The following is a 24,220-nucleotide window of genomic DNA, read 5'->3' on the forward strand; positions in this document are numbered from 1 at the left end:
TATTCTCGATGCTGTTTTCATTCCATTCTTAGGATTCCACTTGCTTAGGATGAATACGATGTCTTTCGGGGGGGGGGGGGGAGAGGGGAGAGGGTGTATTAACAAGATTTCCATGTCAGCATATTCAGTATCTGCTTCCTCTGTATCTTCGGTGGAGCACAGACTTGGATCACTAATATTGATCAGCTTGCCTTTGAGTCAAATTAAGATCATCCTGTCATTTTTTGGTTTGCTAATAATTATGACCATTTCAATTCCTTTGATTTTCTTTCCCAAAATGTGCCATTCCAATATCAGTGATGCTGAAAGTTCTCTACAGAACTCTTGCATCGATTTTAATATTGTTATATACCACTCAGACTCTTAAAATCCAAAGTTTCATAGATTGCACCAAGCACAAAGAAGGGGGACAGAGTTTGAAAGGGCTGATCATTGGTATAGGACTGTTGAGGGACAAAACTTATATATCTCTTTTCTGCTATATTTTTATTGTTATATGAAATATGACATTGTAGGAAATCACCTGTTAAAAGTAATGGAATTTTTATTTTGTCAGTTAGAGTTCACAGATAGAAGCAATAAATAAGTTGTATAAATGTAGTAAACCACTTAAGCCCTAAAGGAAGGTTAAATATTATTGTTTGCAGCATCATGATTTGTTTATTAGAGTCCAGTGTATCATTTTCTGGGTTTGAAATAGGCATCATATCCAAAGCGATAGTCAAAGACTTAGGGATAAATGAAAGCGGAGATGTAAGGAGCAACAATGAAATCTCCATCTCATCCTTATTCTTTTGGAGACCTTCTCTGTGATCTTGAATAACTCAAGCTACAATTATACCCTGATTTATCTGGGTACATGGAGTGGGAAAATAATTTCAGGGGGTCCCTTATTTGCAGATTTTGGAGATGACCTGTCACCTTAACTACTGAATGGCAGGGGCTGTGAAAGAAGGGGAACAAAGCAATGAGGAAGATGTGGATGGGACAAAGGGAGTTTTGGAACATGAAGGTGAAAAAAATAAAATTCATTTATGAAATAATGAGTGAATTAGGGAGACCAGGACAGAAGTGAATAGCAAAAGTAGAGATAATAATGGAAGAAAAATGTATCATACTATGTAGATTTATGAAAAAAGGAAATATACAGCTGCAGTTATCTAAACAGAGAATAAACCTGATAATTCTTCCTGCAGTCTAACTCACAATTCCTACCTGCAGCAAAGCACAGCACAGCACAGCACAGCAGAAAGATATTAATTCGGATTGAAAAGCAAGTCCCTCCAGGAAGGGAAGCTGCAGTGTTCAGCCCTCTCCAGACAGAGAAGAGTCATACCTGGTAGTCAGCTATGATAGTCATGTTGCCTGTGAGCTCCTCTGCCCTTTAAGTGTCCTTCTTCACTTCCCAGGGAGTTCCTTATCTATAGCAGTGTTTCTCAACCTTCAACTCCCAGAATTCCCCAGCCAGCATGGCTGGCTGGGGAATTCTGGGAGTTGAAGTCCACATGTCTTCAAGTCGCCAAGGTTGAGAAACACTGATGTATAGACTAGCAACCGCAGGTGTTTCTCTCACATGGCCATGGCTTGATTGGCATTATAAACAGATGTTTCTTCCATCCTGGGATATGCAGAGAATCTTTACCATCTTTGAATGGTTTGTGCCATTGATTAGTTGTGTCAAGCAATTGAAAGCATATGAATAAAAGAAGGGACAATCAGCTGAAAAGTATAGAACAGTTCTTTTCTCTTGCTATGATGACTTTTTGTGGAAGATTCAAACACTAGTTTTACTATCATACCCACACAGATGTGCAGATCCTGAGTTGGAATTTAAGTACCCAAAATACTCACTGTTCTAAAATCTGTGTTTAGGAACAATATTTTTGATAGGTAGATAATGACAGTTCAGTTCAACTCTAATAATTCCATTATTCTCAGGTTAGGAATATAATTAACATTTGTAACTGTATTAGTTTCTTACACAATTTACTTTGTGTGTATATATTTGTACCATGGAGTTTTCCCTTTTCAGCTGAATGCCCTGATAAAGTTGGATATTGTTGTATAACAAGCAAAATATTCATATGCAGTTTTGTCCATTTTGAAAAGGACTTGGATTCCTTTCTTCTGTGATTTAATTGCATTTTTTGAAAGATAACAAGAGCATGTATGGAGCAGCCCCTTATTTTTCCAGAGCAGCAAATTGTCTTCTAGAATTTCCTGGGTTTTTATTTTTCAGTTATTGTTTTTTACCTTTTGAAATGGAAGAGAGAAAATGTGAATGGAATTGATCTCAGGAGAATGAGGCCCAGCGACTGGAGCCAACCTAGTTTTGATAATAAGATAGACATAAGTGATGCCACCTCAGTCAAGGAACTCTATAAAAAATCATTGTGATTAAAGGAAATGGGCCACGGCTCAGAGGTGGAAGAAGGTTTGTCATTCTGTTTAAAAACAATAATATTTTTCTTTCATTTTGGGCCAGCTTTGCATGTCCTATAGCTAAGGCTGATCTAGTTTGCTCAAGAAACAGTATAAATATTTATAGGCTGAAAAAGAAACAGTAGTCCCTCATCCATAGAGAATGGTAGAATGCCACAATCTGATCTCCATATGTATGAACATACCCTGATGAACACACTTATGGGTGAGTATGTAAATGAGAGAAGTGGAAAAATTTAAAAATATGCATATGTGACTCTTTACTTGGGACTACTGAAAAGGCAGCAGATTACACATACTTCTACAGTTTTCTGCTTATATACTGAATGCAGTATCCATGCAAACGCAAACCAAATGGGATGTATTAATCCATGTTGGGGATTTATCTAATACTGTAACATATAAATCCTCAGGACTGACCCTTAGGCAGTAACCTACAATTAGGGAAAAGCTCAATTAGCAAGCTAAAAAATGGTAAACTGTATGGGAAAGGCAAGGACCTGAGCTATATTGGAGGCATAGAAAAATGTAGTGTATTTTTTATTATATTTATACACACATACACACACACATATACTGTATATATAAAAATTATATAATATATACTGTATATATAATTTATATTATATATATATATATAATAACATGTATTATACCTCATAGAACTAGTTTTCTGAGTTTGGTCAACAGTCTGAAACCTAAAATAATGGAAACGACAATAATTGAAATTCGTCATAGCTTAGAAACCTAATAAATACCAGCAAAACATAATAAAATACAATATAGTGTACAAACATAAAAGCAACCACAGGCCTGTACCTTTTCTACAGGTCATCCATCACATTCCTTTCTATATAGTGTAATGCTTTTCTTTTTGTTGAAATGTAAATATTATCTTAGCTCTTCAGAGCGCCTATTTGTTTGTCTGTGACAGAGGCAAGCAATATTTTGGTGGCAAGTGGCCAAAAGGGCAAGCTTTTTTTCTGTGTAAGGATATGATCATGTCACATATGTGAGAAAGCCTAGGATTTCCTGGCCGCTGGTATCTGAGGTGGAAAATTGAGATTTTGTTGGTTCTTTTTTGTTGATAGTGGTGGTGGTGGTTCTTTTTTCTTTTCCTTTCTTTTTGGTTAAGTACGTCCTATGGCTGACACAACTACCTCTGAAAATTGCCAACTGGAATTCTGGGGACTGCAAGAAGAGGGTTTGGGTCCATATGTGGTTTGACTAAAGTTTGTTAATAGTCTGCTCTTAATAATATACTTAATATAGTATGCTTATCTCAGCTTGTGAACCTGTTTCTGCTGGCTGGGAATACTGAGAATTGCAGTCATTATATCTGGAAGGTTTCGTGTTAGCAAGGTTGCAACTAAGTACCAACACTTCAGACAGAGGTCTTTTCCAGTCTATCTGGAATTTCAATCAGGCACAGCAAAACCTCTGACCACCAAAAGAAGGACAGAGGAGAAAGTTCAGGAATTAGATCATAGAGAACAGCAGTGGGAGAGTGGCTTGAAGTTGATAGTGGAATCCCCTAAGGCTTGGGAGTTCATGGCATCCATGGGGATCACAAGTTTGTCACAGCTGATCTCTGGCCTTATTTCAGTGGGCACTTGCGGTTTTCTGGCAATCTGGTAGACAGTTCCATTGATGGCCTGGTTAGCTGCTTGCAACAGATGAGTGGATTCTTAAGGCAATTATTCCTAAATAGCTTCTCTCTGTTTGCCAAACCCAGATATTTCCTTGGTTTACTGAGGAGTTCTGGAAGGTGAAGTGTCATAAGCGGTGCCTAGAGCACTAGTGGAAGAAGATGAAAAGTGAATCTGACCGAGGCCATGTACAAGCTCAAGTACAGTAAGGGAGGCAAAGCTGTATGTTTACTTATCGCATCAGCATGCTGTTTGCTGGCAGCACTCTGTTTAGGGTGACCAATTTCTTTTCAGGAATAATTTATAGGTACTCACTTGGTAGCTATGACCATTCTGCACAGCACAGTTGCCCAGATTCATCAGTGGTGATCACTGGAGCAATATCTTGCCATATTAGCTGGGTCTCCTTTTGGTCTGTGGATTCCAGTGAAGTACATAGAGTGTTTTCTAGTATGATTCTACACTTGTAGGCTAGATCCATGCTCATCCTGGCTTCTAAGTGGGGCCAGAGGGGTGTGTCAGGTAAGATCAAGAAGTAGTCAATGCCTCACTTCAAGAGGTGGTGCTTCCTGTAACCTTAAATGAAGCTGTGGTGTGGCTCATCCTCAGGACAACCTTCTCCATGCCAGAGGTGACTTATCTAATACAAATATCTTGGGAGAAAGTGTTGATGGTCCCCCGCTTCCACAAAACAAAGTGGGCTTCTGGGTGCAGTTTTTAAGTGTTTTTGACCTATACAGTCTTATATGGCTTGGTGCTGAGGTACTTACAGGGCAACTTTCTCCATTTCAGAGATTACCTGTCTGATACACATATCTTGGGATAAACTATTGGTGGCCCAGAAAGTAAGGGGGGCTGAAGCCAGGGGGTGGGTTTTCTTGGTAATGGCCCTGTACTTTGAAAAAACCTTCCCTTGGAGATCAGTGCCCCTATGTTAATGATCTTTCAGAAAATGTTAAATATAGAGTTATTTCAGAGAGCTCTGGCAGGTTAATGGATGGTTCTATCAGGTTGCTGGTCTGTTGGCTTTTTTCTTGTTGAATTGTTTTTTATACTGAATTTATTATTACTATAGTTTGTTTGTTTATGTGTGCCTTGGGTTGATTCCTGGTGACTGGCTGGACAAGACCCTGCAGTTTACTTGGCAAGATTTCAGAAGTGGTTTGCCATTGCCTTCTTCCTAGGGCTGAAAGAGAGTGATTGGCCCAAGGTCACCCAGCTGGCTTTGTGCCTAAGAAGGGACTAGAACTCACAGTCTTCTGGTTTCCAGCCTGGTGCCTTAATCACTACACCAAACTGGCTCTCTTAATAATTTATACATGGATATTTTAATTGAACTGTTCTGTTGCAAGCCACTGAGTATGTGGTGGGATAGAAATCTATTTATTTATTACACTAATATCCCAGCTTTCATTCAAGAGCTAGAGCACTGTACATAATGCCCCCTCTTCTGGTTTCTCCCTAGAACAACAATCCTGTGATGTAGGTTGGGACAGTTGGATAAATAAACAAACATTAAATGAATTCTGCTCCACAGACATTGTGTAGTATTGTAGCTTCCTTTTCGCATTTTTGCTCAGGAATGGAATTGTTGTTGAGCTACATAAAATGATGTACTATTTCTCATCTTTCCTTGGCAGGTCATTATGGAAAGGATATTTACCGAAGTGGAGGTCCAGATTTCCATAATTTCATCTCTTCTGGGTTTGTCACATTAGGAAGAGGACACAACAAGGGTACAGTGGAAACTATTTTTTGTTGAATAGAAAATATGTGCTTGAGAACAGTCTCTCACTTGGAAGCTTGGTTATGTGTGACACCAGATAACAGTATTAGTGTGGAAAATCATAGATATATGCCGGAACATAATGCTGCAAGTTCAATAAAGTATCAGCAGTGGCCTTTTAAATCCTACGGAAGGAGACATGCATCTGGAGGAGGTTCCAGAATGGCAGAAAGACAGGTTGACTGAGTTGCATGAATGCAAACCTCCTGTCTTACTGCCATTTGCCAAAGATACATAAAGTTACTATGGGATGAAACGATAACACTACTCCCAAGATGGGATGCTGTTGTGAGAACATAGTGCATTTGACTTAAAACTGTATACATAAACATATCTACCCCTTTCGTGTGCTTATATCACACACAGAGAAAAAAATCTGCATTATGGTCAAATCTAATAAAAACATCTCCTTTCCAACCCTACTGGAAAAAGTAGGAATTGCACAATAGGGCAAAAGGCTCACACTTCCCATTGGTATGTTATATAAATGCATACGTTTGCAAACAAGCCCAAAGGTACTTCCAAGCAATGCAGCTAAGCCTTGGAGTGAGGCTGACCTATACCTTCTCTGGATTTCAGTAGAAAGTGATTTGATGATCAGTCTGGCTAAAGACCTTGGGAATTTCATTTTGTTGTGCCTAGTTTTATTTCCCCTTGGAGTATGTTGCTTCTTGGTGCTCATACATGAGTCTTGAGAATCTTCTGTGCTTCATTTGTTCTTTGCTTATTGTATGTTGGAATCTGGACTGCATAAACTTATTTGTAGAGTGAAAATGGATTTGTGGCCCTGCCGCATAGTGTCTCACAGAACTGAATCGCCTTTGCATCTCCTCTAGATTTTCTCTCCAACATTTGAATGAGATTTCTACAAGAGATGCTCAAAATAGATTGTGCCATAAAGCTACCAGTCATATTATTCACAATTTCTATTGAATTTGCATCAGCATATTCAGTATAACAAGAGTGCATTGTATTTATATATTTATCCTTCCCACACATACAATATTGTAAGTATTTTATAAAGTGATTTCCTTAAGGGTCATATATTTTTGTCTGTCTACCTAATCTGTGACAAATATAAATCTGTGTGTGGGTGTGTGTGTGTGTGTGTGTAAGAGAGAAAGAATGCACACAAACACACACTCTATTGTACAAATCTGAAAAACATGTCAATATCCATATCCTGCACTGTGTATGTTCCGTGTAACATAATGTATATGCAGTACAATGCTGGGTGTGCTGATGTGGTGATGTAAAATAGCAAATTATACCTACCATTACCATCTAGGAATCATGATGACACTCATAATTGATATACAGGAGCTTCTTGCTACCCAAACCTGGATGGCTTTTTAAGAATCACTCTGGTCTATTTGGGTGGGTTTCCAATGCAGTATGGCATGACTTTTTATTTTTAGGGTTTTTTTGTGCACATTTTATTGCTTTCAGACTGTTGAAGAGTGAGCCAACTTCCTTGAAAGACTTGAGGGGAAGAGAGGGAAAGTCCTAATAGGGCTGGACCATTCATTGGGTCTAACATACAGTTTCCAAGCTATCTAACCATCAAGTCTTTTTTGGGATCCACCTCACTCAGTGGCACACTAGTGCATTAAAGGACAGGCACAAGCCACCTTGATAACACAACATTGTTTCTTGCTGACTTACTTGTAGACTGTTGAACATTTATATCATGTATTTGGAGATACAATTCTATTTCTATAGAAACACTGTATTGTATGTGAAGGCATATTGTTTCATATATCCATTCTTGTTGATGTTTCCATGGATGTTCATCATTCACAAGTTGTAAAACAAAAACAACCAACCCCCCCCCCCCCACTTCTTCCTCTGATTTTTTTGCTGTTTAACCAATGGAAGAAAATCTTTCTTTATAAATGTCATCCAAAGCAGTGTGAGTACTGTGGAACTGTCACAGAAAAAAAAACATTATATGTGTGTATTGTCTGTGTTTTGTGTGTTCAAATAAAGTTTTCTGAGGTGGAGGCATAGCCCATAGGATTGTGTTGTCCTGTGGGGTAAGATGCTGTACAGAAGAAAGTATACAAAATGGGATGGGAAGTGGACACCACATATGGACAAATAACTTCCAGAAAAAACCCTCTGTGAACTTTTCTGAATCGCCCTTTCAAGTTTTTCACTGAGTCTAATCAAACAAGGGAACTTGCTGGCAGGAAAGCACAAATTGAGGCATTCCAGTAGAGTCTAAGAAAACAAACAAATTCAGAGGAATCTTTTCTTTTGTCCCAAGTATTGGGTTTGTTTCTAGCAGACTTGCCAAATATTATCTTCATTTCTACCACAAACAGTCAGGCTAAGGGCGATCTTTGTTTTAAAAAGGCAAGCCTTCACCAGGGCAAGAGGTAGAAAAGAGATTTTTTATAAAAAAAAATGTTGAGATAATGGCTGTGAGCAATATAGGAAAGTGGTGAACAAACTTTTGCTATTGAACTTTATCTAGTATTTCATATTTCACTATTTAATTAGGAGCCTTTCTGGAATTGTTTCCTCCACCCACCCACCACCTCACCTCCAGCTGAATTTTCTATAGTGATAGCATTAATTGTAGCTAGTATTTCCAAACTTTGTATTAGAAAGTTGAGTTTCAAAGTATCCTGGCCAATGAAGAAAAATACCACTTACAGATGTGTGAATAAGAGAAATTGGCTTATCTTTAAAAACAAGAAGCCTTCCCAAGGCTAAATGTGTTCATTCTGAAGTAGATACCATTCACTTCAGTTGTCATCCATGTAGTTGGTTTTGGATCCAAAGCAAAATATGTGTTATTTACTTGCTTGAGGATCCGGTTCATATGTTTTACTGCAAGAAGACAAAGCTCTTGTGTAAAAATCTCATATGGCAGCTTTATATTCTGGGTCTCCTCGTTCTGGCTTTTGTCATTTAGGCTGAGCTGTTTGAGTGCTTCCAAGTAAACAGCCTTGCTTGGGTGAGTTTCCTAAAGAGGCCTGGGGCTGCTGGAAACAAAATACAAGACTATGGGATATTTTTAATCCAGCATGGCAGTTCCATATACTCAATAGCACTTAAAATGTCTATGTGCACATTAAAAAAAAATATAGAAAATAGGATGTAATGGAGAGCTGAGGAACGCACATCTCAGGACATTGGAAAATGCTTTATTTCACATATGACTGCCACAACTATATGTACAAGTACTGTCTTGCTTGCAGAGTGTGTATGATGTTCCACAATTGCTATACAGTTTTAGCTATAATACATCAATAATATTACCTTGAGGCAGAAGTGGTTCTGTTCATCAAACTAACTGTGGCTTCAGGAAATAAGTCGGTATCATTGCAATTACCTGTAAAAATTCCACCAGAAAAATACAGCTTGAAGTTATGTCTTTATCCCAGGTGCTTCAATTTTCTTTGTTTAAAACTGAATTACTTTGAGGTGAGTGTCTGTGATGCTATGTTTGGTATTTCTTAGTGCTAGGATACTAACATTTCTACCACCACCACCACCACCCCTGCTATCTTCTATGATGTAGTTGCCCCATAAGAGCTGAGTAGCAATTCAGGATGGAGATTCTGAGTATGGAAAGCTGGATTCGTGGCATGTTCCCTATCACGGATACCAAAGAGGTGGACTGAGGTTAGTGATGCGGAACAGAATGAGGTAAAATGATTCATGCTTCCGATATGAGACCCTGCAGGACAAGTCATTACAGTCCATCATTTCAGCCTATCAAAAATTGTGAAGTATATTCTTTAAACATGAGATGGGAATATGCTTGGACTTAGACAAACTAGAAATGGAGGATCTCCCTACACCAGGATCTTTTCCTGAGATGTTAAAAGGTAGAGCAATGAATGTTCAGGCTGAGTACTTGCAAACAAAAATGCTGCGCCTTACGTTCCATTGCATTTTTCAGTTAGGTCACACCGCTTTCATTCTCTGGAGTGGAGGAAACTATATGCATTGAAGGATAATTTAATAGTTATCATCTTGCTCTTTTCAAAATGTTTACAATATATATGGAGTGGGGTGGCACATTGTAAGCAGTTAATTCATATGGCAATGGAATATATAGATACATGACTCATTTTTTTCAGTTTACAAATAATGCCCTCATGGCAAGTAATTTTATTTCAATCATTGATCAACATATACAGTTCAGAGAAGATATAGCAACAGATAGTTACAGAGTTCATCTGTATACAGTCATTTTATATATCAAGCATGCTTTCGTAAATTTCTTTCTGGGCATCACGTCTAGCAAGAATTGCAAATAGTATATATCTCTCCTTTTTGCAGTTTTAATTAAAGGAGGGGTGAGATTTTCAAACTGTAGTTCTCTTTAGTATAAACTGTGTAATAGCACATAAGCTATTGATTAAGGGTGGATAAGATGCAAGTCTGAATACATCAGAGCCTGGAATCCTTTAGATGAGATGTGAACACTCTTCTCTAGCTTAAAATAGTTAAGATTCCTAAGACGTTTAGCTGCAGTAAAGCTGAAGCATTTGCTTAGTTTTCCAAAGATTTCACAGACCTCCGCAAATCCATGATAATGTCATTCTCTGCCATTATTTTTACCCAAGTGGACCAGTAGTTCACCTGGAACATCAGAAAGCGAAACCAGGGGGGGAAGGTGTAATTTCTGCCAGAATTTTAGAACCCTGGCTTAAACCCTCATCTCAATCATATATGATTCTGTTTCAGCCTTAAAAGGTAGACCAGACTAAGAAGCAGACACCATGTAGATCTAAAGCTGCTTTTATTAGAATAGCTATAATATCAGAATCTTGCAAGTCTGAATGTGTTTCCCTCCTCCTTCTTTTATCTTCATGTGCAAGCTTGGGGGAAGCTGTCTGAGGTGTTTCCGTAATCTACTTTTTTGGTCTGGGCTCAAGCCTCATTTATCTGATTGTTACCTTGGTAATGGATCTTCCCTGGGTCCTTCAAGGCCATCCTGCATACTCACCACAGGTTCTCATTGCATTCAAAACACGTTATTATACTACTAAGATGTTCCTTAGCAATTCAAACTCTTCTTTTGAATGGTTAAAGTTCTGAGAGAAAGAGAGGGAGGGAGGGAGGGAGGGAGGGAGGGGGGATGATAGAACAAGTACATACATTCCAGAACCAAAAAATCTGAGCCACAACTTTTGCCATAAATACCTTTAAAGTCAAAGATACATAATTGGGCCCTGGTATGTGCAACAATTTAACTATGGCTGATATGCTCCTCTGGGCACAACCCCCCTACATTTCTAACTTTCAGGCCAGATTCAGACCTAAAACAAACCATATTTTTCACTTGCAGACAGGTTGAGGTGCTAGCCCTTTTTTGTCTTCTTGTCCTTCTCCTCTGCATGCTGATTGGAACTTTCCATTTTCAGTAGAAAGGGAAGGAAAATGCATATACATCTGTTCAAATAGTAGGGAATCAGGTTCTATTAATTAAATTTTTAAAAAATACAACTGACTCAGGGTAAAGTCAGTGTGTTGACACAGGTTAAAGATATAATTACCCATATAGCTTAAGCACATTGGAGCCATGACCTCTGTCCTAAAAGATTAAAGGCAGCAATGGATAATATTGCAGTAGTACCATTTCAATTAACTGCAAAACATAAAAAAGCCACACATTTTGATGATCAGATTTCGCATGAGTTTGTCTTCTGCACACTAAGCTAAAGGCAAGCTACTAGCTATATATTTTGTTCAGCCATATGTCTAACATCCTCTGGCTTTTGCAGGCCAAGGCCAAGAGCAAAAAACTCAGATTGATTGGAATCCTTTTACGCAGTTTCAGGCTTTCCTCTAAGTCACTACAATACAGCTCAAAGATTTTCAACCTCTTCTCTTAAAGCCAGAGATGAGGGTTGGATAGAAGAGTAAAGTTGATTTCTGATACAATTTGCCCTAATGGCAAAGATCAGCTTCTATAAACTCTCAAGGTCTTTCTCTTGTATGGCCCAAGCTTTTAAACTCTGTGTTTCTTTCTCACACTTTTATGTTGTAATAGACTAGAAGCTACAATTTTCTCAGATTTTTCTGTTATAACCAGCTGCAAAGTGTTTATAAAATGGCCCTCTCTGTTCCCCAACATCCCACTTTCCATCTTGCCAGTTTCTTCCTTGATACCTGGTTGCTGAAAAATGTGGGTTGGTAGCTCCTGAAATATGCAGGTTTCAGGGTTAAATATATTTATAAACAGAAACATGGCCTGATATAATAAGAACTTGCTATTTGAAGAGTCTCTTCTCTACATATTCTGGTTTCTCTGCCATCAAAACAAAGCATGGATGCAAATGTTTAGGCTCCAAACCTAAACATTGGTCAAACATTGCCCCTTTATATTATCTCTATATATCTCTATCTTGTTCATGGTTAACATACTGATTGTTGACAGGAAGAATTGTTTGATTTCACATCTCCTTGTTCCTTGTTTCTTGATATTGTCATAACCTTGTTTCGTTTGTTCATTTGCCATTGCGAGTATCTCCATTTTTGAAGATTTATTCTATAAAAATGATGCAAATATTCAATGGACAATCATTTCCTTGTGCTTCAGGTTACGTATAATGTTTCAGTTGCTTTAATTTGTTTTAATGGTTTTTGTTGTTACTGTTTTGGCTATTTATTTGTATGTGTTGCTTTGTTTTGTTATTTTTAACTCTGTGAGCATCCCAGAGTCACAGGCACCCATGTGAGATGGGTGGCTATATCAATTGAACAAATAAATAAATAAATAAATAAATGAATATTATTCTTCACTGGAGCATTATCTCTCAAATCTGTCAGAAAGCTTCACTTCCTACCTCTCTTCCTTTTTCCCTTACTGCAAACTGCTATGTTTCCATAGAGCCCACTGTAAAATTCCATTGTCCCAAATATTTTTACAAAAAATTAGGAAATAGTAAAATCTGGGGCCTACTGGAATTGCAGCAGATTCTCTTGCGGATGCAAGCTTTGTCCCAGGTTGACTTCAGATGCTTTGACTCACCTCAGAATTATGTCTATTATGTCTCCACAATAGCAGGGCATGAATAGAATGTCACTGTACACAAAACCTTTCTAAACGATAGATTAATTCTTAAGTAAAACACTTTCTGTATGAGAAACCTTTATTTCAAATAACTTTTTATAATTAAAAGAAATCTTAACACACGTACCAGAGACTCAGAAATGTGCCTGAAAATCAAATAAGATGTTTCTCACACTTCATGTATCTCCTGCTTAGGAAACAGGTTAATGTAAATTACATTAGGAGTATAGCATTCCTGAATACTATAATAAGTTGTGAACGGTTCAGTAGCTAGCACCAATACATGTGGAATGAGACAGACACCTTTCTGCCAAAGCAACCTTGCATTTTCCAAAAGCCAGTATCTGGGTGAAGAGAACTGCTGTCTATGCAGAATGAACAGAGCAGTACTCAGACAGGAAGAACAGGAGGAAATGTGAGCAGAAGGAGTACATTTGCAGATTGAGTATTTTGTACTCTCTGCGTTTGTGTGTACATAACTTTGAAATTCTTTTTGAGTTTTCAACAGAGAAACCAGATGACAAACAGAATGGTGCAGCTCTTACACTATATATGTTGTTTCTCTTGTGAAATTTGTTCCAGCAAAACTAAAAGTGTAGAGTTATATTAGATATTGCATTTAATTTTAAATTACTTGTATACTCTCATGCTTATGTCTAATACCCATATTCTGTTATGTTCAGTATACAGTGGTTAATTCACTGAATTATTAGCCAGAGTCTTAGAAAGCAACCAAACTAGAATTTTGATGAGTGAACAAATTCCCAAAAGCTACAGGCCACCATTTCTTTAGCCATCTTGTTTTCCTTTCATGTCACTGAGTGCTGTCCATGGTCCTGCTGCCTCCTTTATGCCATCTTCAAATCATGCTGCCAGTTATCTTCTAGATTCGGCACTAGCATCTTTTCCACTGCATATCTGAAACAAAATATACCTTCTCATAAGATTTGTGCATACTTATGTCACTATAAGTTTCCAGTTATCACTGAATTTGCCTCAGTCCATATGAATATAAGATAGACCTGTCAGCTTCCAGATCCTTCAAGGAATGCAATTAAGATCTCTCCACTGTGCCACTTCATCAAACGCCCCTGTGCCCTCAACTGACTCTTTAACGTTTTGCCAGTTTGATGTGATAATGGAAACTTGGAAGGGGCAAATCTGAATAGGAGAAGCCACAATTTCCAATTAATAGGCAATGTAAAGAACCATAGCTTTTGGCATGTAGGTTCCAGTGCTGGCTAGGATGTTTATGTCTCCATTCATTGTCAGCTTGAATAATAGCTGACTCAGCTGACTTTAGTTCACTTTGATTTTATGTAGCACATTTTTTGCATTTTTTTCTTGTTTCTAATTCATAGAAGCCATTATGCAAATTCTTCAGGCAAAAGTATTGTTACAAAGAGTTGCTTGGACACAGAGAAGTAATCGGCTTTGTTCATCACAGACCAGCAAAAGGAGGGCAGAGGCAGGATTTGATAAGTATTTTACAAAGGCACCAGAAGGGTGCTTGAAGCAAGAGATGTGCTCCCGTTAGATGGGAAAGAGCTGATACAGAAGGAAAGAAACCAGCAAATATATATGTCAGCTTTACATTTTTCCCATGTAATTAGGAATAAGAAACTTAATCAATGTGACTTTTTATATGCATTGTTTTCCTCAAATTTCATAAGTGTTACTTTTCAGGTGAAAGTTTCTTTAAACCACATAGTGCACATCTGAAAATAGAAAAGCCTGTCAATCCAAGTGCCATAAAGCACTACCATTGCTGCAGCTGAATTCTATAAAGTAGGGGTGAGAAACATGTCAAACATTTCAGTGTTTTGTTAAGCAGTTTTTTATCTTTATTTTACAGAATTGCCTTTTTTCAAATATTCTATTAAAGGAGAGAACTGATATTGTAGAGTTGGAGATGAAATCAGAATCTTAAATATAGTATATTGTGTTAACTCTGCAGTTAGCTATTTGTATCTCACAAATTTTTGGTTTGATTGTAACTTTCCTTGGCAAATGATTGAAGTTGCCACTAATGGACCTCCACTTGAAAAACTAGCTTTAGCATTGGAGCTATAGGTGAAAAACATAAAGATTTTGAATGACAGCTGGTAATAAGAAAGGGGAAAAGGCTGTACTGGCCGTTAGGATTGGTAAGAATAAGTACTGTAACTGCAATCTGAAGATGGAATAGAGAAACCATCAAGAAATTTGAGGAGCATTAGTAAATCCCGAAATAAAGCAGAGGAGCTAAATGAGTCCCTTGGCTTGGTCTTCATACAATATTAAAGAGAAATCACACTTACAACTATTATTTTCAGATGACACATAAAAAAACTATATTTAAAATGTTGAAAGTTAAGATATAAGGAGCATGGGAAGATTTCCTACATAAACAGAGTTATAAATCCCATTTAAGTGATATGCTTATTTGTAGAACTCACCATTGCTCATAAGGTGAATTTTACAAATAAGCATATTGCTTGAATGGAGTTATTGGCATAAAAGTATGAGTTTTTCTCAGATGTGTCACTAAAATAAACACAAGACAGACACAGTATTTATGTTATTGATTCAGAGGGAATTTATATGGACTATTGCTCTAAAAAGTCAGCATGTTCTACAAATATACATAGAATAACGTACATTGAGCACCTTGACTACATGAGGATAAAATGTTTTAGTGGATATAGGAAAGTTCTTGAACATTCATACATTGATATCTTTCTTACATGCAACTATCATGCCAGAATGCATTTATTACAGTTCAAATACTTAATGCTCTAGACAGCTATGTTTACTCCTTGTCTGGCACACCAGGTAGAACAGACCAGGAAAACAACTCCACAGGCAGGCTAAAGCTATTTTTATTGAGAGTAGCTATACTAACAGAATCTTGCAAGTGTGATTGTGCTGTACGTCCTCCCTCTTCTTATACTCCTGTAAATTAGGGAGGTGTCGGTCTGAGCCTCTTCCACATATTTTCTGTCTGTTGTGGACTTAAGATATGTTGTTGCTTTGGTAACAGATCTTGCACATCTCTGTCAAAATAATGTTCCATACTCTCTACACTCCTCTTCCAGAAGAATGCTCAGTCCATGTTCAAAAGCAACCTAAACAGGCCACTGTATGCAGTGCTACATCATTGCAACCCTCTTCACCAGTGGCTCTCACTGCTGTTTTAAATACATGCCACTCTTTCATAAGCGTGATAAAGCTATCTTTAAAAATAGTTTGACTCAACACAGGGGGTGCAAGTTACAGTAGGAGGGTGACTTCTGTCACTCTGTACAGTTCCTGACCCAATGTCTGTCAGCGGTAATGTAGGGTGATTGCAAGGTACAGTGGGAGTTCCCCTCCTACCACATTGTGCCTGTCTGCTAAAATAGCTATCAGGGGTAGGAGTGATGGCAAGAGAAAGGGATCTGCCTCTTTACTTAACAGCTCTTCAATTCCCTAGGTCAATCCATGAGATTGGAGACTTGGGACTTTGAAGGGGAGCCAGCTATTGTCTCCTTTCTGTCTCCTCTCCTGGCCCCAGCCCTCATAATATTAGTGGATGTTTTCCACCAGCTGCTGCTATTTGTTGATGGGGGAGGGAAACAAAGCCAGAGGAACCTACCAATCCTTTCCCTAATGTGCCCTGCTGACAGTGAATAATGCACTACCACATAGAGACATTACTCTCTGCCATTCATGCCTTCCCTCTTGACTGAACTACTGCAGTGCACTCTGCATGAGGTTGCCCTTGAAGACCCTTCGGAAGCTACAGGTGGCATGGAATGCAGTGGGTCACATGATTTTGGGGCTCTCTGTGTGAGGGCTATACTATTGTCAGTTGGCTTCTGGGCGCGATTCAAAGAGCTGGTTGTCACCTTTAAAGCCCTTCATGGTTCAGGACATAGGTATCTGCAGGACTGCCTTCTCCCACTGCTCACCCAATAAGTTCCACCAGGCTCTCTTGGTAATCTCTAATACCCCTTCCCTCCTGGTCTTAAGAAAACTGGTGAAAATGTGCTTTTGCTTCACCAAGTTGGGGGAGTGGGTTGTTATGACTACCTCTCTGGGTGATGGATTGGCTTTTATTGTTTTTGATCATGATTCCTAATTTTATATGGTTACATATAAATGTATGGCATTCTGTTTTAAATTTGTCTGCTTTTAATCCCAGAGTTGGCTGATTGGAGCAGTCTATAAACTTTTTAAGTAAGTAAGTACAGGTAGTCCTCATTTAGTGACCACAATTGGGACTGACAACTTGGTCATTAAGCAAAGCATGCACTAAGTGAAACTGCAACTGTGTTTACGATCTTACTTCAGCTTTCCTTTGCGTTACAAACCTGCAAAGATGGTAAATGCGAGGATTGGTTGCAAAGTCACTTTTTCATTACTGTTGTAACTATGAACAGTCACTAAGCAAGGACATCTTGTAAATAAAATTTGTCCTATGGCAGGATGGGGATCAGCAGTGGGAGCAACATTTGTGTCAGTCTAGGTTTCTTCCAGTTGAAAGACTATTGTATAGCACTTTAACTATTTGGAAGGTGTTCAAATTTGTTTGTGATAAGTTATAGACAAATCATTTGGAAATGGGAAGATAAAGTGACAGATCAAATTCTGTATCATTATACAGGGCAGAAGCCCAGCTTTATGGCTCTATTCAGTTCCAGTTCTGGGGAATGCACTTTTCATCTCAAGGACTCTGACATGAATTGACTGGTTGAGATGAAATCCATTTCAACTGAAAATGGGTGATGAATTAGCTGTTACTTATTTAATAAAACAAACTTTTTAGAAAATTACTCAGATATCAACACAGCATGCAGCAGCAACCAGAAGAAAAATGGAAATGATTGAACTGAAATAGATAATATGACTCAAATGTATAAAGTTCCATCTGGATTGGGAAAAAATGAACATCAGACTGTACCTTTACATAACAAAACTGTGGAGAAAGATAGGCAATTAATACATAGTAACCAGAATGCAAAATCAGCTTTCATCCATTTCTTCCTCTTTGCCCCTGAATTAACCTTGCATATCCCTTTTGTTCTGAAGGTTTCTCAACCCTCCAAGTTAGATTTGGAAATGCATGGATAGCTGTAGAGATTAGAGAAATCCAGTAGCATCCATTCTGTGAAGGTCCAGTAGAGTTGGTTGCAATCAAGAGAGGTGATTGTGTTTAAAATCTCTGAAAAATATTCTCCATTGGGCTATGGTCCTGTAAGTGTGTCCTTTTGCATCCTATATTTTTTTCTATAGCTTTAAATTATTTTACTAGTTAATTTTTTAAGTTTTACTAGATAATTAGTGTAATATTTATTAATATTTACTATTAGTGTAGTATTTTAAAGCTATACTAGAACTATTGTGGCAATCCTCAAAATGAAGGAATATGACTGTCTAACATATAGATTACTTTGTCCAAATATTCATTCTTATTCCTAACATCTTAAGCTACGAGAGGCTGGGTAACAATGATGTCAGTTGTTGATTGTTGTTGTTCACTGTTAGTTGCCTTATTGGTTGTTCACTGTTAAATGCATTACTGGTTTGATGTTCAACAGTATGTTCATATGTTAAACTTAAAAGTCAGCAACAGAATGATACATGTAGAGATCCTTGAGGATTATATTCAGCCTGCATTTTAAGTAAATCAACCAGAAGTACACTTGTAAGACTAACTTGCAAGCTGCAATGTTGTTATTCTTCATTTTCCTTTTTTCTTCATAATCTGTATAAATCTTACTGTTTAAGAACTGTTCAGCAAGTTCTGTAGCTAGATTCTCAGCTGTGGAAGTAGCCCATCTCATCTTAGATTGGTCACACTGACTGGTTCATTCCATGTTCAGGAATATGAATGGAGAAATTCTTAAATCCTGGTATATGCTCGCTCCTTCCTTCCTTCCTTCCTTCCTTCCTTCCTTCCTTCCTTCCTTCCTTCCTTCCTTCCTTCCTTCCGATGGAAGCCAAGCCCCTTTTCACCACCCAACTCTTTTCAAATCTGTAGCTGTCTAGATAGAGGAATTTTGCACAGACCAATTCAACCTGAAACCACAAAAGCCACTTTTGCCTCATAATTTTGCAAGCCTCCCATCTCCAAACTCTGGAAAGACATGGGACATATCTCATTAATGGAAAGAAGGAACGAGATTTGAAATGTTTTCTACAGAGCCCCATTTAGACACTCTCTTGGCTATCCTATTTAGGTGACCAACCATGATTGCCAAAACAAATGTCACCCCATTATATATTACATTTGTTTCTTTAAGAATACAATGGAATGAGCTTACAAATGAACAATGAGCAGCTCAGTGATGTGTATATATGTGTATACATTTACACATACATAAATGCACATAAATAAATTTATCTAAGCCATATATTTGAAGCTCCAAATAATCCCACAGCCAGGCTGATTTTAATGGCATGAGAAATTTACAGGCTTTAAATTATCAAGTTTATGTAACCACTTTTACATGTCAATGAATCAATATTTCTGTTCTCCTCACCTGCCTACATTCTGGGTGACAAAAGTAGACTGCAACATTTGTTACAATGAATAAAGAGATCATTAATCTGAATGCAAATGGATGTAATTGGTAAACAGCTGGGTAAGTCCTGGTGGCTTAAGAAAAAACCACTGAAGACTAAATTGTTGTATTTTTCATAACTAACACAGTTCCATGTGCTTCTGCTCTGCTGCATACCTGCACCTCCGAAAGAACTTGGCCCCTTTTCAGTGTATTTGGACTACAACTTCCAGAAGCTCCAGCTAGCATGCTGGTTTAGAATTTTGGTACTTGTAGTATCAGCACAGTATCTGGAGGACAGCAAATTCCAGGAGGGTCCCTTAAGTCATATCTTGTTTCTGCTGTTTTTGGGTTGATCATCTTCTTATTGATTATGTATCCATTTCACCAGATGTGATAACTCTGTTTTCTACATTGACCCAAGTCCAATGTTTGAGTTGATCTTTGTCCAACTGGAACATCATGATAATAAGCATAAAAGTAAGCTGGCACGTTGATGTTGACACTATGCATTTTATTATTTTTACTTAAATCCATCATGCCCAATCTTCATCTTCTTCCCTTTCTAAAGCTTCAGACAAAGCATTGAGAGAGTAAAGCCCTAGAAGGAAATGAAATATTTCCAAACTCTTATAGGCCAATCATTGAAATACCAGATTAAAGCTCATTATACTATGTCCTTCATTAATTTTTTTCCCAGCTTTATTTCAAACTAATGAGATTCTTTTTTTTTTCTTCAAAAGTTCTAGGGGAAACAATGATTAGAAATGTTCCGATTACTTACTTTTCACAGATTATGCACAGATTATATTTGTTTTTACAACAATAACTTTCTTCTCTTTCATCTGTTCTATGTCCATATCATTTAACGCTTTGCTGAAATGCAGTTGCCTCTCACCAAATAGCCCATAATTTCATATTGCATTTTCTGGTGCCCAGCATAACAGCCTTTGGATTTTTCATTCATATTTGAAATCAGTAATGAATATTTTATCCTCAGAATGTTATGGATAACATGGTATATTTATCCAATAGTTCATAGCAGTGTGTTGTTTGGTATTCAAGAAAGCAAAAGCTTACATACATGTTACATCTAAATATGTGTAAGGCAGTAGTAATTATGTACAGATGCTTAATCAAATGAAAATATTATGATGAATTATTTCTTTTTAGTGTCCCCACCCCAATTAGTTTTAATGTTGGGAAAATACCTACTATAGCCTGATGATTGATTGGCAAGAAGCCTCAATCTTCATTTCAAGGAAAGAATAGTGTCAGCAATTCCAAGTCCATCTCTAACAAATGTGCTGGAACTGTCCTTTTTCATCCTTTTACTCAAGTCTATATCACCGGTAGATGTATCTTGCTGGCAACGCCCCCTCACCCAGCAGTGATAGAGTTAGGATTGCACTGCTGAAGCATGTTGATTAGTCAATTAAAATTCATACAATTCCTTGATTAAGATTGCAGTTGACAGTCCCTTTAAAAAGAAAATGGGGGGTCGTGCTTTGAAAGGTGATGGTATGGAATGATGAATTAGCCAGGAAAGAGATGCATTACCCTTCTGAAGCAACCTTTCTTAGGGATAGACGGATCAGTCTGTTTCCAGTCTGTGATGACTTCATACGTGTTCATTCTTTTTTGATTGCTTGTTTCTGCTTCCACTTTCATTTGAAATCTGAGAAAGCCAATCTGAGAAAGTATTTTGAACACATATTTTCACAAAATATACATTTCTGATAGTGCAGAAGTTTACATTATTACTTAGAACTATCCACCTTGAATTCATGGGAATTATTTCATGGTAAGTGTATTTAAGGACTGTGGCATAAATACGTTGCCACATTTCGAAATGTTGACACATTTTAAATGCCTTTTTTTGGTTATTGATTTATATCCCCTTTTAAGAGCTTAAAGTGGCCTACATGAGGAGTCATTTTATCTCCTCAACAATTCTGGAAGAAAAGTTCGAGAGGGAGAGTGTGTAACAGGCCCTAATTCAGTCAGTGAACCTGGGTCTATTCAATTCATGTTTGATTAGTATACAACATTTTGTATACATCCTTTTCTACACAAAATTCAAAGAAGTATGGAATCAAAAGGATAACTGTATTCTGATCTAGTTAGTTCAGGGGATGTGGATAGGTCAGAATTCTCAGAGAGCCTGTTCCTCAAACATTCCTTTCTTTCCTTGGTGGGGCAGGAAGTAGTCTTTCAGAATTTGCTACACAGGTGTATATCTAATGTTCAGTTCACCTGCGACCACTTAATTTAAATAACCCCAAATGAATGAAAGGAGGGTGGAATTCTTCCAACCAGCAGATGAAATAGGAAATACAGGGAAATCAGATGTGCTTGAACACTCTGGTGGATTCCCAGCATAGGACTATAATCCATGAAACCCCTGGCTTTGTCATTTCATGACAGCTCCAGAAATAATTTGTCACCTTAAAAAGCACAAGTTAGAAATAAAATGCAATCAACATTTTTGAATGGCCTGTGAAGATCTGACTATAAGCAGTCAAGAAACAGTCACTCAAACTTAGTTCAAATATTCTTAGTTCTCAGGACACTTCTTATTATTCTTATTCTTATTTCAGTTGAATAAAAACAACAACAAAAAACAAACAATACATAAAGTTCTGAGGAAAGGAAAAAAAAAGAAAAACAGGGCATGCATTCACAAATACATATACATATCTAAAAATTCTACATAAGTATTTCAATAAATGGACATATTTCCTTTTAACCATTCACAGCTAACATACATTGATAAGTAATTCATTTTAAAGTTGTTAATAACATCACCCCTGTAGGCCATTAAGTATTTGCAGCCATATATTTATCCTTCCAATGCTGAAGAGTAAGTCTTTTAGCTGTAAGTGGAGGCATAGAAAATCTACTTCCTTTGTTTGATTGTCAGTTTCCATGTTCATGTGAGAATATTTAATCTTAACTCAAAGATGACTTAAGACATGTTGTGACTGTCTCCCAAAAAGGAACAGTTATAAGATCCTATACAAACTGAACTTTAAATAAAGCATTAATTTTGTTGCATCTCTAGCAACATGACAGTTAGTGGTAAAGACCAGAAATTTGCCAATTTTGTCTATGCTTGACCATGAAATACTGATTGTAATAGCCAGTGGATCCAGACGTTTTCACTGCTTATTCCATAAGGCAAAGTATATTTTTAATAGAAACATAAAGGAGGAGATAGCTGTAATTGTGGTTCCTCCCCACATCCTAGTATAATATACAATCTGCTACCATTCTGAAAGGTTTTTCTTCCCCCCAGTGCTGCTGTGCTGGAAAGTTTCTGAAGGGAAAAAACAGTGTCACTCCTGTGGGAGATTGTTGATTTTATTTATATTTATTTATTTATATTTCAAATTTGTCACCGCCCATCTCACTGCGGAGTGACTCTGGGCGGTTTACAGCAAAAACTGAATAAACATTAATTAAAATAGATAAATAATAATTAATTAATTAAAATATGCTAAAAAACAACCGTTGGGGAGATCTTCCCTGTGCATCTTCATAATCATGACCCCTGGCTAAAGGTTACATTTTAATGGATTTTGAATTGTTCCAGTTTTGTCATACACTTTTGCTGAACATAAATGACAACCATTTAATAGAGTTTCAAGTGATGCCTCACCTGAGGGTAATAAAGTATGCTTTTCTGGAAGTATATTAATTCTCCGCATTGAACTGATCTTGGTTTTCTTTCCTCAGCTATTCTGTGCTTAAGCAGTATTCCTGCCTTGCACTGGTCATTTTCTGTTGACAGCCAAATGGCTTACAGGTTTCCCAGGTGCATGACTGTGTGTTTTGTTTACTGTCATCTGAACAATGTCAAATCATGCATTCTCAGATCTGTTAATTTTTCCCAATATCTTCTTCCCCCTCCTCCTCTCATATAATGTCAAGCTCTTTATTCCATTCTTTAGCCAAGAAAGGTCCCAGAACAGATTACAGAATCAGAAGTGAGATAATCCCGCTTTTCAGATGTACAGTCCAAAAGGTGTTCAACAACTCCCCCAAATTAGCCTTAAGGAACTACAGTGGTTATCTCTGTCCCATCTAAAGGTTTGTGTTTCACAATGGCCATCAAAATAGCATCTTATTGTTTACATTAGTCATTGTTTCCACTGTACATAATGATGGGTTATTGTAAGGATAGGAAATATTGATTAATTCCTTTCCATCACATGTAATATCCTACCAAGGCCTGAGGGAAGTAATGAATAGAATTGATTTGTAATAAATGTAGAGTATATTCATGGAATCATACACTTGAAGAGATTATGAGGCTATAGTATCTAGTTCAATGCCTTACAAAGCAAGACTGTCAATCCACTGATTCAGGTTATATGAGAGACAGCCATAGACTTGTACCTCAGTCCTGATTTCCTAACCCTATTGCTCCATCAAACCAAGTAGAAAGGAGAGCATTTCTGACCCTACACAGTTTTTTTTAACAGATGAGAGTGTAAATAGAGTGCCTCTATTTACCTGTTGTGCCCATTAGATCAAAAGGATTATAGTTACTCATGTAGTGCTCTCAGAGAGGGAACCCACTTCCCAGGATCATGTCACAGCCCTTTACTGATGCAACAGCTCATTTTGTATAAAAAGAAGGGTTTGCCACATGAAAAACTAAACAGAACATGTGATTTATGTTGTTTATGTCCTCTCAGGCACTTCAGATTCTTCCTATCATATTTATATGGGAGAATGACATCTCCTAAATTCTTCTTTCAATGAATTGGAC

General features: G+C 37.5%; 1 protein-coding gene across 1 annotated transcript in view; it reads left to right on the forward strand.

The window, feature by feature from the left end:
- SHISA6 (shisa family member 6) overlaps positions 1-24,220 on the forward strand; it is a 326,449-nt gene that overhangs the window by 54,059 nt on the left and 248,170 nt on the right. Inside the window, exon 4 of the mRNA XM_088134747.1 lies at positions 5,732-5,827. Coding sequence (XP_087990873.1) covers positions 5,732-5,827 — 96 coding nt within the window. The remainder of the gene's footprint in view (positions 1-5,731; positions 5,828-24,220) is intronic.

Source organism: Python bivittatus, unplaced genomic scaffold (assembly GCF_059951505.1).
Source record: "Python bivittatus isolate LINGU-HERP-01145 unplaced genomic scaffold, Pbiv_v1 ctg000080_np1212, whole genome shotgun sequence".
Classification (NCBI taxonomy): Eukaryota; Metazoa; Chordata; class Lepidosauria; order Squamata; family Pythonidae; genus Python; species Python bivittatus.